Source organism: Budorcas taxicolor, chromosome 5 (assembly GCF_023091745.1).
Source record: "Budorcas taxicolor isolate Tak-1 chromosome 5, Takin1.1, whole genome shotgun sequence".
NCBI lineage: Eukaryota > Metazoa > Chordata > Mammalia > Artiodactyla > Bovidae > Budorcas > Budorcas taxicolor.
The window spans coordinates 95,376,664-95,391,135 of record NC_068914.1 but is presented as its reverse complement, the minus strand read 5'-3'; the positions used below and the strand labels follow the sequence as shown (position 1 = coordinate 95,391,135).

Genomic DNA, 14,472 nt, shown 5'->3' with positions numbered 1-14,472 from the left:
TCTCTGTATTTGAGACATTTGACATGTACTTGTCTCTAGGTACCTTATGTAAGTGGAGTCATACAATATTTGTCCGTCTGTGACTGGCTTATTTCACTGAGCATAATGCCCATCCATTCTGTAACATGTGTGAAAATTTCATTTCTTTTTAAGACCTATGAATAGTCCATTGTATCATATAACCACAATCTGTTTCCCTCATTCGTCAATGGACACTTCAGTGGCTTCCACCTTTTTGTTACTGTGAATAATGCTGCTATGAACATGCGGTACAAGTATCTGCTAGACTCCCTGCTTTAGTTTTTTAGGGGTATATACCCAGAGGTGGAATTGGTGGATATAACTGTATGTTTAATTTTTTGAGGCATCTCCATACCGTTGTCCACAGAAGCTGTACCATTTTACAATCTCACCAGTAATGTACAGGAAGTTTCCATTTCTCCACATTTTCACCAATACTTATTTTCTCTTTGTTTGTTTTTAAATAGCCAGCCTAATGGATGTGAAGTAGTATGTCACTGTGGTTTGATTTGCATTTCCGTAATGTGTTAGTTGTTTTAAAGAAACAAATTTTGGCTTTATTGTTGTTTTTTTTGTTGTTGTATATTTGTTTTTTTGCTATCTTTAACTTTTCTTTCCATTACTTTTCATGGGTTTATTCTGCTTTTTCATTCTTAATCTAGATGCTGTTGTTGAAATAAGGATCACAAAACTGAATTTTTTAATTAGGACAGTTGTTTACTAATAGCCTGTACCCAGGAAAAGGACACACAGTCCACAAGTAGACAGCACCATTCTTGCGGTTCCTTAGAACCCTGAAGTTATAAGAACTCTTTTGTACATGTTTGTGTAAGTAATGGGCAGAACTAGTTCAATAGTACAAATCAACCCTCTAGGTCTTCCTCTGAGAAATACTACCCTTCTCTATGGTTAGGGACCTCTTTTTCTGTGATCAGGACCCTGGAACTTATGGGCAGGGTTCTTGTGATCAGGGGAACTGGGAGGTTGGGAAGGTTGGGAACGTGATTTTATGATATGGAAGAAATATAGTCATTTCTGGTGGGTCAAGGATGTGTAGAGTTTTTACCTATGCGTAGCTCCTTAAATTAGGGGGACAAAGGCTCGAAATTCAGCCTTTGAAGTCTTAATATGTAGTATTCTTATTATTCAAACCCCAGTAATTTCTAATTTTTATTATAATTTTTTGATTTGTAAGTTTTTTAACAGATAAACTTTTTAATAAAGTTAATTTTCTTTCAATCCTATATAAAACAGTAGCAATTTAAAACTTTATTTCTGAAAGTAAAATATTCACATATGAACAAGTAACTGCAAAATTCATACTTCCAGGAAATCCAAAAAGACAAAAGGTGTTAACAGTGATTTGTAAGTTGTTTAGAAGTTTGTTTTTTAATTCAATGTGGGCTTTCTTTCCCTTGACTAGTTTGAAAATTATACTTTCTGTTCTTCTATTCATTTTCTTACTATTAAACACATTTAAAGTTAAACACTTATAATCTCTTTTCAAGTAGAACTATAATATACTTTAGCTGATTACTATACCCACTGGCCAATTCGTTATGCTATTTTTATTCAGTATAATTTTTAACCTCATATTAGACATTCATATTGCTGTTTTATATAGTTAATGTATGTCTAAATATACCCACCTATTTACTTAATAATCTATTTTACGTCTCCATCTTCCATCTGGGGTTGTTTCCTTTTCTCATCTGAGGACATTGTTTAGAATTTCTTCAGAGGAGGCTGGGTGGCAGTAAAATTTCTCAGTGTTTTTCTGCCTCAAAAGGCTTTTACTTCCTCTTTTTTTGGTATTTTTAGTATATATAAAAAATCCAAAAAACTGGATCTTCTTTTCTTAGCTAGCTGAAGATATTACTCCATTGTCTTGACGTCTATGTTGTTTTTGAAAGGTAAGCTATCAGTGTAAATGCTACTCTTACATATCTATTTCATCTTTCTTTCTGACTGCTTTTAGTATATTTTTTTAGTTCTTCAGTTTCATTACGAAATATCTACTTAAAATTTTCTCTTTATTTCTTCTGCTTCAAATCTGTTGGACTTTCTGCATCTTAGGTTTAATATCATTCAACATTTCTGGATTGGAACTTGGTTTTTTCCTTCCCATTTTCTACAGTATTTCCTTTTGCACTTGTGTTTACAGCATCTTTAGGTCATCCTCCTGGTCTCAGTCTAATTTCATACTTTCCCTTTCTTTGTCTCTCCGAGCCATATTCTGGATTCTTCAGATCAGTTTTTCAGTTCATCAGTGTGCTCTTCAACTGTCTCCAGTCTGTTTAATCCACTGAGCTTTTAGTTCCTATTTTTATATTTTTCATCTCTAGAAGTTCCATTTTTTTATTTAAAAAATCTTTGCAATCATTTTATAGTCTCTTGTCCTTATTCATGTTTTCAATGCTTTTAAAAACATTTATGAAACATGTTAAAGTATTTATTTATATATTTTGGCTGATAAACCCAATAATGAAGTATTTACAGGTCCAACTCTGATGTCTGTTGTTTCTGCTGGTTTTTACTCATGGTGACTTATTTCCTTGTGTTCTAAGTGAAAGATGTCTTTCTCTAGAGGGGATTTTTTTTTATTTCTGAGTCACCTAGGGTTGTTTAGAATATTAACAGTGCCATAATATTATTTGGAATCCTTACTTTAAGGTTCCTCTCCTTCCCCAATGTTTCTTGAAAGAAACTGTTCTCCAACAGATGGAAACCAATACTGGGAACATCTGCTATCCTTCTTACCAGGAGGATCACAAATTGGGTTATTCCCATTTTCAGAATATGAAGGAAGACTGTGAGGAAGATATACTGCTGAAGTATCTCACAAAGAGTATTCTTTACTACTTGTATCTAGGTTTACCTTAAGGAGGATTTTTATTTGGCTGTGAAAGTAGGGAGTTCCCTAATTGCCTAGTGGTTATGATTCCGGGCTTTCACTGCTATGGCCCAGTCAGGGAACTGAGATCCCACGAGCCAAGCGGCATAGCCAAAAAGAGGACAGAAAGAAATGTAGCCAAAAATCACAGGAAAAGAAGCTTGTGTTTACCAGGGGCATAAATTGGGAGATTGGGACTGACATATACACAGTACTATATATGAAATAAACAGCTAATAAGAACCTGCTATATAGCATAGGGAACTCTACTCAATACTCTGTAATGACCTATATGGGAATAGAATCTAAAAAAAAAGCAGTGGGTATATGTATTATATGTATAATTGACTGACTTTGCTGTACACCTGAAACTAACAAAACAGTATAAATCAATTATATGCCAATAAAAATGTAAAAATAAAGTGATTACTCCCAAAAAACAAAAAAAGAGAAATGTAGTCCCTGTTGCAATTTAGTTACTAAACAATCTATCAGCTCATAAATGGTGAATCATAAATGATGAAAATTGCACGATTATCTATTTTAGTCACATCATGAAACACCACTTGATTAACAACCCTCCAATCATGGAAATGCACAAACCTGTGAGGGTCATCTGGATCACAGTTAGGGAGAAACTGAGTGATGGCTTCCGCCACTTCTTCATTTGATAACACATCCCAGAGTCCATCAGTGGCCAAGATCAGCACATCATCTGCTCCATGCTCGTATTTGGAGAGATCGTAGACTCTTACCTGAAAAGAACAGGAATACCCTGCTTAAGAAGTTAGGAGCATATTATTCCCCTTAACAGACTGGCTTCTGATTTCCCTTCCCTTTTCTTGCCCAGCCCAGTGTTTCTTAAGTGTGCAGCACGCTTTGTGGCCAGGGGTAGCCTCCTTTGGAGACTTGCCGTGTAGACATTTGGGGCACCAAACACAACTGTAAATGAGCCCAAGAAATTAATAGTTGCCAAGGAAGAAGTTAACTGAAAATGTAATGCCCGACACGTGGCTGGAACAATGACACAGATACAGCGGTAGCTAGCAGAGCAGCAGGAAGCTTGCTGCTTTCCTTACTTCGTACATCCATCCCACAGACATTTATTAAGGGTCTGCTCTGTGCCAGATGCTCTAAGTATAAACAGCAGAATTCCCTGCTTCTGAGCTCTCAGTCTGTGAGAGAGATAAGGCCAGTCTAGGCTCCGTAGAAGCTGCTCTGCATGTATTGGTTTAGGTCTGCGGAGACACATTTTATTTCATGTCCTCACATGATACCTTTTGGCTTGCCTTCTCTGAGATTCCTGGAGCTGGACTTGTCTCATGTAAGCATGGAGTTCTGATGCTGCACTTAGGTCTGAGGAGCCTCAATGTAGCCTAAATTACAAAGGACACATGCCAAGTGTGTGTCTTAGCAAACTTGAAGTCTTTCCTCATCTCTAGTACCTGAAATGACTTGGCTATTTCAACATCCCCCTTGATTCTTGGAAAAGAACAGAGTGACCTTAGCAAAACTAACACTAATGAAAATCAAGCCTTACTTCTGTTAGGCCACCCTAACTGGTGCTAATGTTCACCCTACTTGGGTGGCACAGAAGGAGAAGAGTTGGGGATTTCATTGCTATGCCCTACTAATTTGACAGAATCAGCCCAGTCTGCACCCCCTCATGAACTGAGGACAAAGATCAATTTCATCAGTCTTCCAAGTCCTTCAACCTCATCTCATTATCCTGTTTTCTAAAAACAAGTCTAAGTGACAGCTGCAGGCCAGGGGAGGGCGGAGGATGGCATGTAGGCAGCTATCCCCGTGTCCCATCATAGAGTCACTGTCCTATCATCTCAGATCTCGAGACCATACAATTCTAAGAGGCCTGCAGAATGTTCACATCCACATCTGTAAAAGCCAAGCCTTGTATATTTCAGGAAGGTTTGCCCAGGGCAGTGACACCCTGCTACAGGATGAACAGCCTACACCCAACAGCAGAAAACAACAAAATGCCCACACCTGCCCCAAAGTTTTTGGAGAAATGAGCTCAAATGGAAAACAGCCTCTGTGGCTGGTGAACAAGACAGCAACAATTTAGCTAATGGTACATACAGCATGAACCTCGCTCGGGAGCATGGGGTGGGGGAAGAGCACTCACGGGAAGACTGGACTGGCTTTTAACATCTTCCTTTCAAAAGGCACATTCACTTTGGGGTAAGTTTATATTCTGGAGAACACACTGTGCCTTCTGGGGCCAAATTAAAGACAACAGGAGCGGGGATCTTAAATTTACAGCAAACTGGAAAGTCCCAAATGCCAGAATTTCAGCCTCAGGGCACTGAGCCCATGTGGTTCGATTTTCCCTCTGTAGCAGCAAGCAGACTCCCTCTGCTTTATCTTCTGTGGTTCCCGGGTGTCTTGGAACAGTGCTTCTGAAAAGTTAATGTGCACAGCCATCAGCCAGGATCCTAATGAATGCAGCTTCTAACTCAGCGCTGGGGTAGGGCCTGCGAGCGTGCACTTCTAACTCGTTCCCGAGTGATGCTGGTGCTGCTGGTCGCTGGACCACTCCGAATACTAAGGCCACCAAGAAGTCCTGCTGGTTGGCAACAGGGAAACCAAGGGCTCCATGATATCTACTAGTCTATCCCTTAGGGGAGGTCACAGCAAGGACAGCAAATGGCACTTCTGAGCTCCCACTTTCAAGTCCTGTATCATGTGTTGTTGCCTCCGCTATGCAATCACTTGGCTTATGAGAGACTGCTGGCTTCTTATTGGGGTATATCTACAAGAAATTTCTGTGATAATTTGAGCTCCCTAGGATTGAAAATGTCCCTTGTAAAGGGAGGAAGGGAGATGTGGGTGTCACGTGCTTGTAGCATCTTATATTTGTAGCTAAATACAAGATGCTACCTGCCTTCCAGCTTCTTTTAAAAGAGGTTTCATGGTGCGGGGAGTGGAGGAGGGAGGGTGTATGTGTATATATATAGCCAATTCACGTTGTTATACAGCAGAAACTAACACAGTATTGTAAAGTAATTATCCTCCAATTAAAAGAACTTGCCAATCATTATTTCTGCCTGAAACTTATGAGATACTTTCAGCATATCCTTTCTGAGAAAAATGATGAAAAATTAAACTTAAATACATTTAAGAAGTCATGTAGTCATGTATGGATGTGACCATTGGACCCTAAAGGACGCTGAGTGCCTAAAAATTGATGATTTCAAACTGTGGTGTTGAAGAAGACTCTTGAGAGTCCCTGGACTGCAGAAGATCAAACCAGTCAATCCTAAAGGAAATCAGTCCTGAATATTCATTGGAAGGACTGATGCTGAAGCTGAAGCTCCAATATTGTGACTACCTGATGCGAAGAGCCAACTCACTGGAAAAGATCCTGATGTTGGGAAAGATTGAGGACAGGAGGAGAAGGGGCAACAGAGGATGAGATGGTTGGATGGCCTGATTGACTCAATGGACATGGGTTTGAGCAAGCTCCAGGAGTTGGTGAAGGACTATGGAAGGCTAGCATGCTGCAGTCCAGGGGGTCACAAATACTCAGACATGACTTAGCAACTGAAAAGAGAGGTTTCTAGGGCTGAAGATAGCATCTGTTTCATTTCAGGACCTGGCCTATGTGTAGGGTGCCAAAGTCTCTTCAGGCACTTTCTGCTGGCCCCCAAAGTGTGGAGATTCGAGTTGTTTTAAGCGGAAGTTGTCCTGCCTGCTACTCATGTAGAAATCTGGCCAACAGAATGGGTGTGGGTTGATAAATAGAAACATGTTAGAAAATGTTCCTTTTCAGTTCCGTCAGAAAATTGAATCCTTCCCTAATTCCCCTATTCACATTTCCACACAACTCTCTAATGCAGTTTCCTTACCCAACATGAAAATCCCTCTCAATACCATTCTCCAAGCAATTTTTATGTAAATAATAAAAAGCTAGCCTCAACCCTGTTCCCCAAGGCACTCCTCAATTAACATCCTTTTAGTTGTTTTTTTTTTTTTTAACTGCTACCCTTTGTTTCCTGCCCTTTAGCCAATTTCCAAAGGACTCTGCCAACTTTCCACTTACAGCTCGTGTCTTATACATTAACCTGCGATGCAGAACATTTTGTGAAAACCCCCTCAGCAAAGCTGGACTGCCGTGCAAGGCATCTCACTGCATGCTCAGCCTCCCCAATAGCAAGGGTTTCAAAAGATTCCAGTGGGCTCTGGAGACCTGACCTTCCCTCCCTGGAGGCGCTATGGGCCCTCCTCAATCAGACCACAGTCGCCATGCCAGAGAGCCCTGGTCAGCTCCTCAAATAGCTTCTTAATGTTCCAGGAAGCCCCACATCAAAAGTGTGGGCTCGGAGGCCCCCTAGGACTCAGACACAAGGAGGACAGTCTGTGGGAGAGGAGAAGGGCGATCGGCAAAAGCCTCTGTGGGAAGCTCTGGGGAACACGGGCAGAACTCCTAGCGGCTCCTGCCCTCGTGCCCATCTGCCAAGAAAGGGAGAGACCGTCCACGGGCATCCTACAGCTCTTGCTGTTTCTCAGAGCCGCTGAGAGGTGAGTCCTGGGTGGATCCCTCTGCCCTCCTGAATGCTTCCTGCCATGTTTTGTGGGCACTGACTGTGTGCCAACCGTTGTGAGCGAAAGTGACGCAAGTCCTCACAACTTCTCAACAAGGTGTGACAGACACAAATAAATTCCAATGTCAGAAGACGGCAGGTGCTTGAAGACGAATCAGGCAGGCTAGGGAGAGTGGCAGGAGAGCCCTTTCCGAAGACGTGGTCAAGGCAGGCATCTCTGGGGAGGCACCATGTGAACAGAGGTCTAAAAGGTGACTCCACGGGACCCTTCCCATGGCTCCTCTCCTTCCTTTGGGGACGGTCACTCCCCCTCTGGTTGAAGTGTGTGCGGACAGTATCAGACTGGTGGTGAAGGGGAGAGGCTGAGGGGGACAGTCACCTCCACTGCCAGAGCAACCCTGAGCAAGATCTGAGAGCAGCCATCTCTCTTTCTTTCCCACAATCCTCTGCAGACACAATTCCTTTCAGGGTCACTAACACAGTATTTACCTATGTGTGCCAATCTACGTTCACTTGTCTGTCTCTTCTACATGAATAGTTATTCTCAAACTTTAATATGTTTTATGAATCACTTGCAGTACTCATAAAATTAAGATTCAAGGGCCCATCTCTAAAGATTCTGATTGCATAGATCTGAGCCCAGATATCAGGTTGTGTGCCTGGCAGGTCACTTCAGTCGTATCTGACTCTTTGCGACCCTATGGACTGTAGCCCGCCAGGCTCCTCTGTCCATGGGATTTTTCAGGCAAGCGTACTGAATGGGTTACCATTTCCTCCTTCAGGGGACCTTCCCAACCCAGGGATGGAACCTGCATCCCTTATGCCCCCTGCACTAGCCCCACCAGCGCCACCTGGGAACCCAGACTATGTAAAGAAGGGCAATTCCAAATCAAAGGGTGGGGGACCCTCTCCTTGAAAACACAGTTTTAGGGCAGTAAGCTACCTCGGGGCAAGGTCCGAGTTGTCCTGTTTGTTTTTGCCCCCAGAACAGTGCCCAGATCCCAGCCCGTGCAACCATGCAGTAAGCCACCAAGGGAAGTGTTGCCCTTGCTGGGCATTTACACTTGTCCTTCTTACAGTGAAAACCCGAGAGCTGGTCAGCTTCTCTCTCCTGCAAAAGTCTACTTCGAGAGGTCAGAGATTTCATTCTGTACTTCTTCTGTGGGCCTCCCCATGTCTTTCAGAGAGTAAATCCCACTAGATTTTCAGGACATACTTGCTCAGACAGAACAGTGTTAATCCCCCAGTCGCATCTGACTCTTTGTGATCCCATGGGCTGTGGCCTGCCAGGCTCCTCTGTCCATGGAATTCTCCAGGTAAGAATACTGGAGTGGGTTGCCATTCCCTTCTCCAGGTTATCTTCCTGCAGGAAGATTCTTTACCACCTGAGCCACCAGGGGTTATAAACATTTCTGTCTTGGCTGTGCCAGGTTTTAGTTGCAGCATGTGGGATCTAGTTCCCTGACTAGGGATCGAACCCAGGTCCCCTACATTGGGAGCTCAGAGTCTAAGCCACTGGACCACCAGGGAAGTGTTGGTGAGACAGAATAAATGAGAAGAAAGGAGGAAGAGAAAGAATTCAACATATAAGATCCATTCAGAAGACCCCCTAATCTCATGGTGACCCAACAATTTTAGCTTGTAAACTAATGCTCCCAGGCTGTCATCAAACTGTAATGTGCTAATATTTAAAAGAAGTAGCAGACTCTCTTTTTCTCCCCTCATCCTCAGGGAAGCTGCTAACAGACGAAAAGAAAAAAAAAACCAGCCTTGGGGGAGCAGGAAGAAGTTTAAGGGCACCAAGGGTTGTGGCTAATGTGCCCCTGAATGAGCCAAGTGCTCATGGCTCTCACAGCCCCTACCTCCCTTTCAAGAGCAGCTGCTGCTGCTGCTGCTAAGTCGCTTCAGTCCTGTCCGACTCTGTGGGACCCCATAGACGGCAGCCCACCAGGCTCCCCCGTCCCTGGGATTCTCTAGGCAAGAATACTGGAGTTGGGTTGCCATTTCCTTCTCCAGTGCATGACAGTGAAAAGGCAAAGTGAAGTCGCTCCGTCGTGTCCGACTCTTAGCTAGAGACACCCTTACCTTTGTTACCAGCTCCTGCTTTGCAGGGGAGCTGGGGACAAACAACTTCAATTTAGTACCTTCCCGCAGTGCTAAGTCGGACACTGTGTCAGCACGTGTCTAATATTTGTTCACTTCTCTACTCTATTACTGATGACCTTTCAGTGGCCTGTTCAGAGAGCTCATACTACTGTAAGCTGATGCTGCTTCTTGAAGCCACTCTGAAAAAGAATCCATCAATTCTTCCATTTGCCAGATCTCGGCTACTCCGCTCAGATGTCCTCACCACTTTCACATCTTTATCAGCTCAGCAAATTCTCCAAACTCCTTTTCCCTTTTAAGTACTCGAAGGAGGACGGGATGTTCCCGCAGCTCAGGCCCTGCTGTCTGCAGAGGCAGGAGCCCTCCTCCCTGCCTGGGTGATGAGAAGCCCTCACGTCTGGTCTCTACTTCTAACCAGTCTTGGGCTTGAGACAGGTCATTTATTTATTTAGCCCTCAGTTTTCTCATCCCTGATATCACTGTTTAAAAATTGAGAAAACTAAAAGACAAGAAAAATAAATATTATAACACCTGTTCTACCTTTCTCACAAAGCTATTGTCAAGATCAAAGGAGATGATGTGGAAGGAACTACAAATTCTTTCTAATGCATGACATTTTTTTTTTTTTTTAATCTTTTGGCTGTGCTGCATGGCATATGGGATTTTAGTTCCCTGACCAGGAATCAAACTTGTGCCCCCTGAATTGGCAGCATGGAGTCTTGACCACTGGACCACCTGGACCACCAGGGAAGACCCAGCATGCTTTTGTGATTTATTTATTATTTGGGGGCTCTGAAAGTAAGCTAGTTGGTGGAAGGAGGTGAGTTAAGAGTGGGCTCAGGGAACCTGGGTCTCACTTAAAATGGCAGTGATTGGGACTATTAATCCTGTTTTGGCAGATAAGCCAGGTGGCTCCCAAGGTAAAGGCTGCTAGTAGGTGGTGGGAACTAAGAAGAGTACAAATTCTCTTCCTTTCCACCCTCTGTGGCCAATGAACCCAGAAGCTCAACCTGCAGAAGTCTGAACATAGCATTTGTATCAGAAGAAAATAAAACTCTAGCATATTTCATCACAGTTCAACAAACTGAGTAGATCCTTTCAATACTGGCATTCTGGCAGGCTACCAAGACTGCACCCAAATTCTCTGTTGTGATTCCATCGATACTAGATGATGTCATGAAGAAATACACACTGAACTTGGGTTTGAGACCAAGCTCTGCCCTTAGTAGTTAGGTAACACCACTTTATGCATTCACATTTTAAAGCTTCTTGACAACCTGCCAGGAATACAAAATGAAGAAGTGCCGATTAATCAGATGGGGAGTGTCAGGAAGGAGGAATTTGGGCATCACGTGCCGTACATGGAGAGGGAAATGCAGGGGGCCAACGCCTGGGGATGACAGACGGGGCTGGTGTGCTGGAGTGGCTCTAGGTATTTTAGTTTGGCTGGAAGTAATGTATTTCCACTGAGGACTGGTGAGGGGCGAGGTTTCTCAAATCTTCAGTGTCTCCCTTTGTGAAAGGAAAGGTTAGGACAAGGTGGCCACTGGGGATGCTAAGGGCTCAAATATTCCCCAACTCTTCCATCATAGGATGAGTTAGACCTGGATGGGAATGACCACATGACCTCAGAGTATCTGGCTGCAAATGAATGAAGGGACATTTAAGTATGACCAATATGTTGCCTAGTATCCCAGAAAAGCTGACTCATTTGAAAAGACCTTGATGCTGGGAAAAATTGAGGGCAGAAGAAGAGGACGACAGAGGATGAGATGGCTGGATGGCATCACCAACTCAATGGACATGGGTTTGGGTGGACTCCGGGAGTTGGCAATGGACAGGGAGGCCTGGCATGCTGCAGTCCAGGGGGTCGCAAAGAGTCGGACACGACTGAGCGACTGAACTGAACTGAACCCCAGGAGAAGCTGGTTGCTGTGGCTGTGGGTATAATTTTCTATGTAAAATGCACCAGATATTCTTGAGGTTTTATTTTTGGGGGAGTCTACTGACAAAATAAACCTTTGACTTTTGAGGGTGGCTATCATCTAGTAGGGGATTCCCACGTGGCTTGGTGGTAAAGAATCCACCAGCCGATGCAGGAGATGTGGGTTCATTCCCTGGGTCAGGAAGACTCCTGGAGAAGGAAATGGCAACCCACTCCAGTATTCTTGCCTAGGAAATCCTATGGACAGAGGCACCTGGAGGGTTCCAGTCCACAGGGTTGCAATAGCGTTGGACACAGCTGAGCGTGCGCACATACACCATCTAATAGCTAAAAAACTTTCTAAACCAGCTGAAATATTAGGTAGGATAGACAGTCTGAAGTTGTACCCAGTGCCTGGCTGTGATAGCTAAGGCTTTCATTTTCTCCACATGAGGCCAGAACTTTATAACTCAGGGAAGTGAGCTAGAAGAAGGAATTTCCTTTACATATGGAGGTGGGGGGTGGGGGGGGGCGTGGAGAGGGACCCTCCTATCTTCTACTCCTTTCTCTGGAATTCTAATGGCTTGTTCACCACCGAATCAAAGATTCATTGAATGGATCAGTGAACAAATGGACTTGAATCTAGCTTGTTAGTGATCTAAGGAATACATTTCTGTTCATTAAAATGCACTGTTTGCCTGAGATAATTTTGGTTTCTGCTGTTTTCCCAGCATAATTATTAACAGCATCCCCACTGACTCTCAAAACTGTCCTGGTTGAGAGAGTTAAGTTACCTAGTCTCCTGGTGCGTAAATAATTAAACAGTCATTGTTCTTTATTCTTGTAGCTGCGCTTTGTAACCATTGGGACTGAACCTAACCACAGTGTGTTACTACTTCACAGGACTTACTCCACAAAAGCAAGATTTCAGTGTTCTCAAGTGAGCAGAGCAGGTTACTGTGTCTCTTGCCTTAGGAGAGAAACCCAATCACCCCTGGTAAGCTATGAGGCACCTGCCATGTGACAAAGTCCCCCGCAAGCAGCCCAGGTCTAGGCAGACCCGTGGGTAGTCGGAGAGTGAGGTGTGCAAGAGCCCTAGCCTAGCAGCCTAGCACCACAGGCATAGAGAGGATGAACCATGCCATCCAGGACGAGAGCACGGATGGCCTCAGGACCACAAAACGAAAGTTCCGGAAACACTGGAGAGCAGTATGACAGTTTCTCCAGGAGTGGTCTCTGGATCACCTGCTTCAGAGCTGTCTAAACATGTGAAACCCCTAGGACCTCCGCCCTAGACCTTGTGAGTCAGGTTTTCAGGAGTGGATTCCAGGATTCACATTCTTTAACAAACTCCTCAAACTACTCTTATATGCATTAAACAATGAAAGTGAAAGCTGCTCAGTCGTGTCTGACTGCAATCTCGTGGACTGTACCGTCCATGGAATTCGCTAGGCCAGAATACTGGAGTGGGTAGCCTTTCCCTTCTCCTGGGGATCTTCCCAACCCAGGGATCGAACCTAGGTCTCCTGCATTGCAGGCAGATTCTTTACCAGCTGAGCCACAAGGGAAGCCTGCGTTAATAGAACAAATTAATGTGAAAAAGGTACTCTGTGTTCAACTGAAACGTTCAAGTGAAATTATTATTGTTCAGGAGAGGATCAGAGGATCTCCAGTGAAAAGAAATGTTTGACAGACTGTACAGGTTGGCTCCTCTGTGTGACCACAAACTTCATGAGTTGCCAAGCTAGATTATTTGGTGTGTGGCCAAGTAAATTTCAAATTCTGGTTTTATTCAAATGGCTTGTTGGCAAATCTCGAGACACTTCCCAGTGGGAACCATCCATGTGGATGACACACGGGTGCATCACAAGTGATTTTTTTAAGAACTAGACTGGAAATGCAAATGTTACAGATGCAAATGGACAGGCTAGGGCATGAAGTTTCTCCCGCGTGTAAAGTCAGATGGTGCTGGAACTGCAGAAAGCAGCTCTATACACCCTTAACATGTGACTGTTGCCCCCCAGACATTTTCAGAATGCTGATAGTGATGGGAAGAGGGTGTAAGACTCCCCAAGGGGGCATCAACCCAACTGAGAAGGCAGATATGTGAGATGCTGTAGACATGGGACCAGAGAGGAGGTTCCAGAAACTGCCCACAAAGCTGAACTCACAGAACAGAGAGTAGAGAGGTGCTTGCCGGGGGGGTGGGGGGGGGGGTGGGGAGAGAAATGGAGAGAAAATGGTCAAAGGGCACACTCTTGCAGTTATAAGGTGAGTAAGTTCTGCCGATCCAAAGTGCAGCACGGTGATTATAGTTAAATATCTGTACATAGCGTATTTTATATACTATTGGTTGGCCAAAAAGTTCGTTTGGGTTTTTCTGTAAGATGTTACGGAAAATCATGAACAAACTTTTTGACCAGCCCAATATATATAATACATATTGTTACTGTTTAGTCACTAAGCCACGTCTGACTCTTTTGCGATCCCATGGACTGTAGCCTGCCAGGCTCCCCTGTCTGTGGGATTTCCCAGGCAAGAATACTGGGGTGGGTTTCCATTTCCTTCTCCAGGGATCGAACCCACAGCTCTGTGTCTCTTGCACTGGCAGGCAGATTCTTTACCACTGCGCCACCTGGGAAGCCCCACATACATACATATAAATATATATATTATATATAATATGTGTGTGTATATATATATATAATATGTGTGTAATACTGTATTATATACTTAAAAGTTGCTAAAAGAGTAAACCTTAAATGTTCTCAGCACAGGAAAGGACTAGGAATTATGTGATGTGATAGAAGTGTTAGCTAATACTACTGTGATAATCATTTTGTGACAGTTGATCCTCAAACAACTAGGGGGTTAGGGGCACTTATCCTCTGCACAGCTGAAAATGTGCATATAGCTTAAATAGTCAGCTCTCTCTGTGGTTCCTCCATATCTGTGGTTCAATCAAA

At 43.6% G+C, this 14,472-nt stretch overlaps 1 protein-coding gene across 1 annotated transcript in view; it reads right to left on the bottom strand.

Moving 5' to 3' along the window:
• PPM1H (protein phosphatase, Mg2+/Mn2+ dependent 1H) overlaps positions 1–14,472 on the bottom strand; it is a 291,919-nt gene that overhangs the window by 14,342 nt on the left and 263,105 nt on the right. The window contains exon 9 of the mRNA XM_052640809.1: positions 3,518–3,669. Coding sequence (XP_052496769.1) covers positions 3,518–3,669 — 152 coding nt within the window. The remainder of the gene's footprint in view (positions 1–3,517; positions 3,670–14,472) is intronic.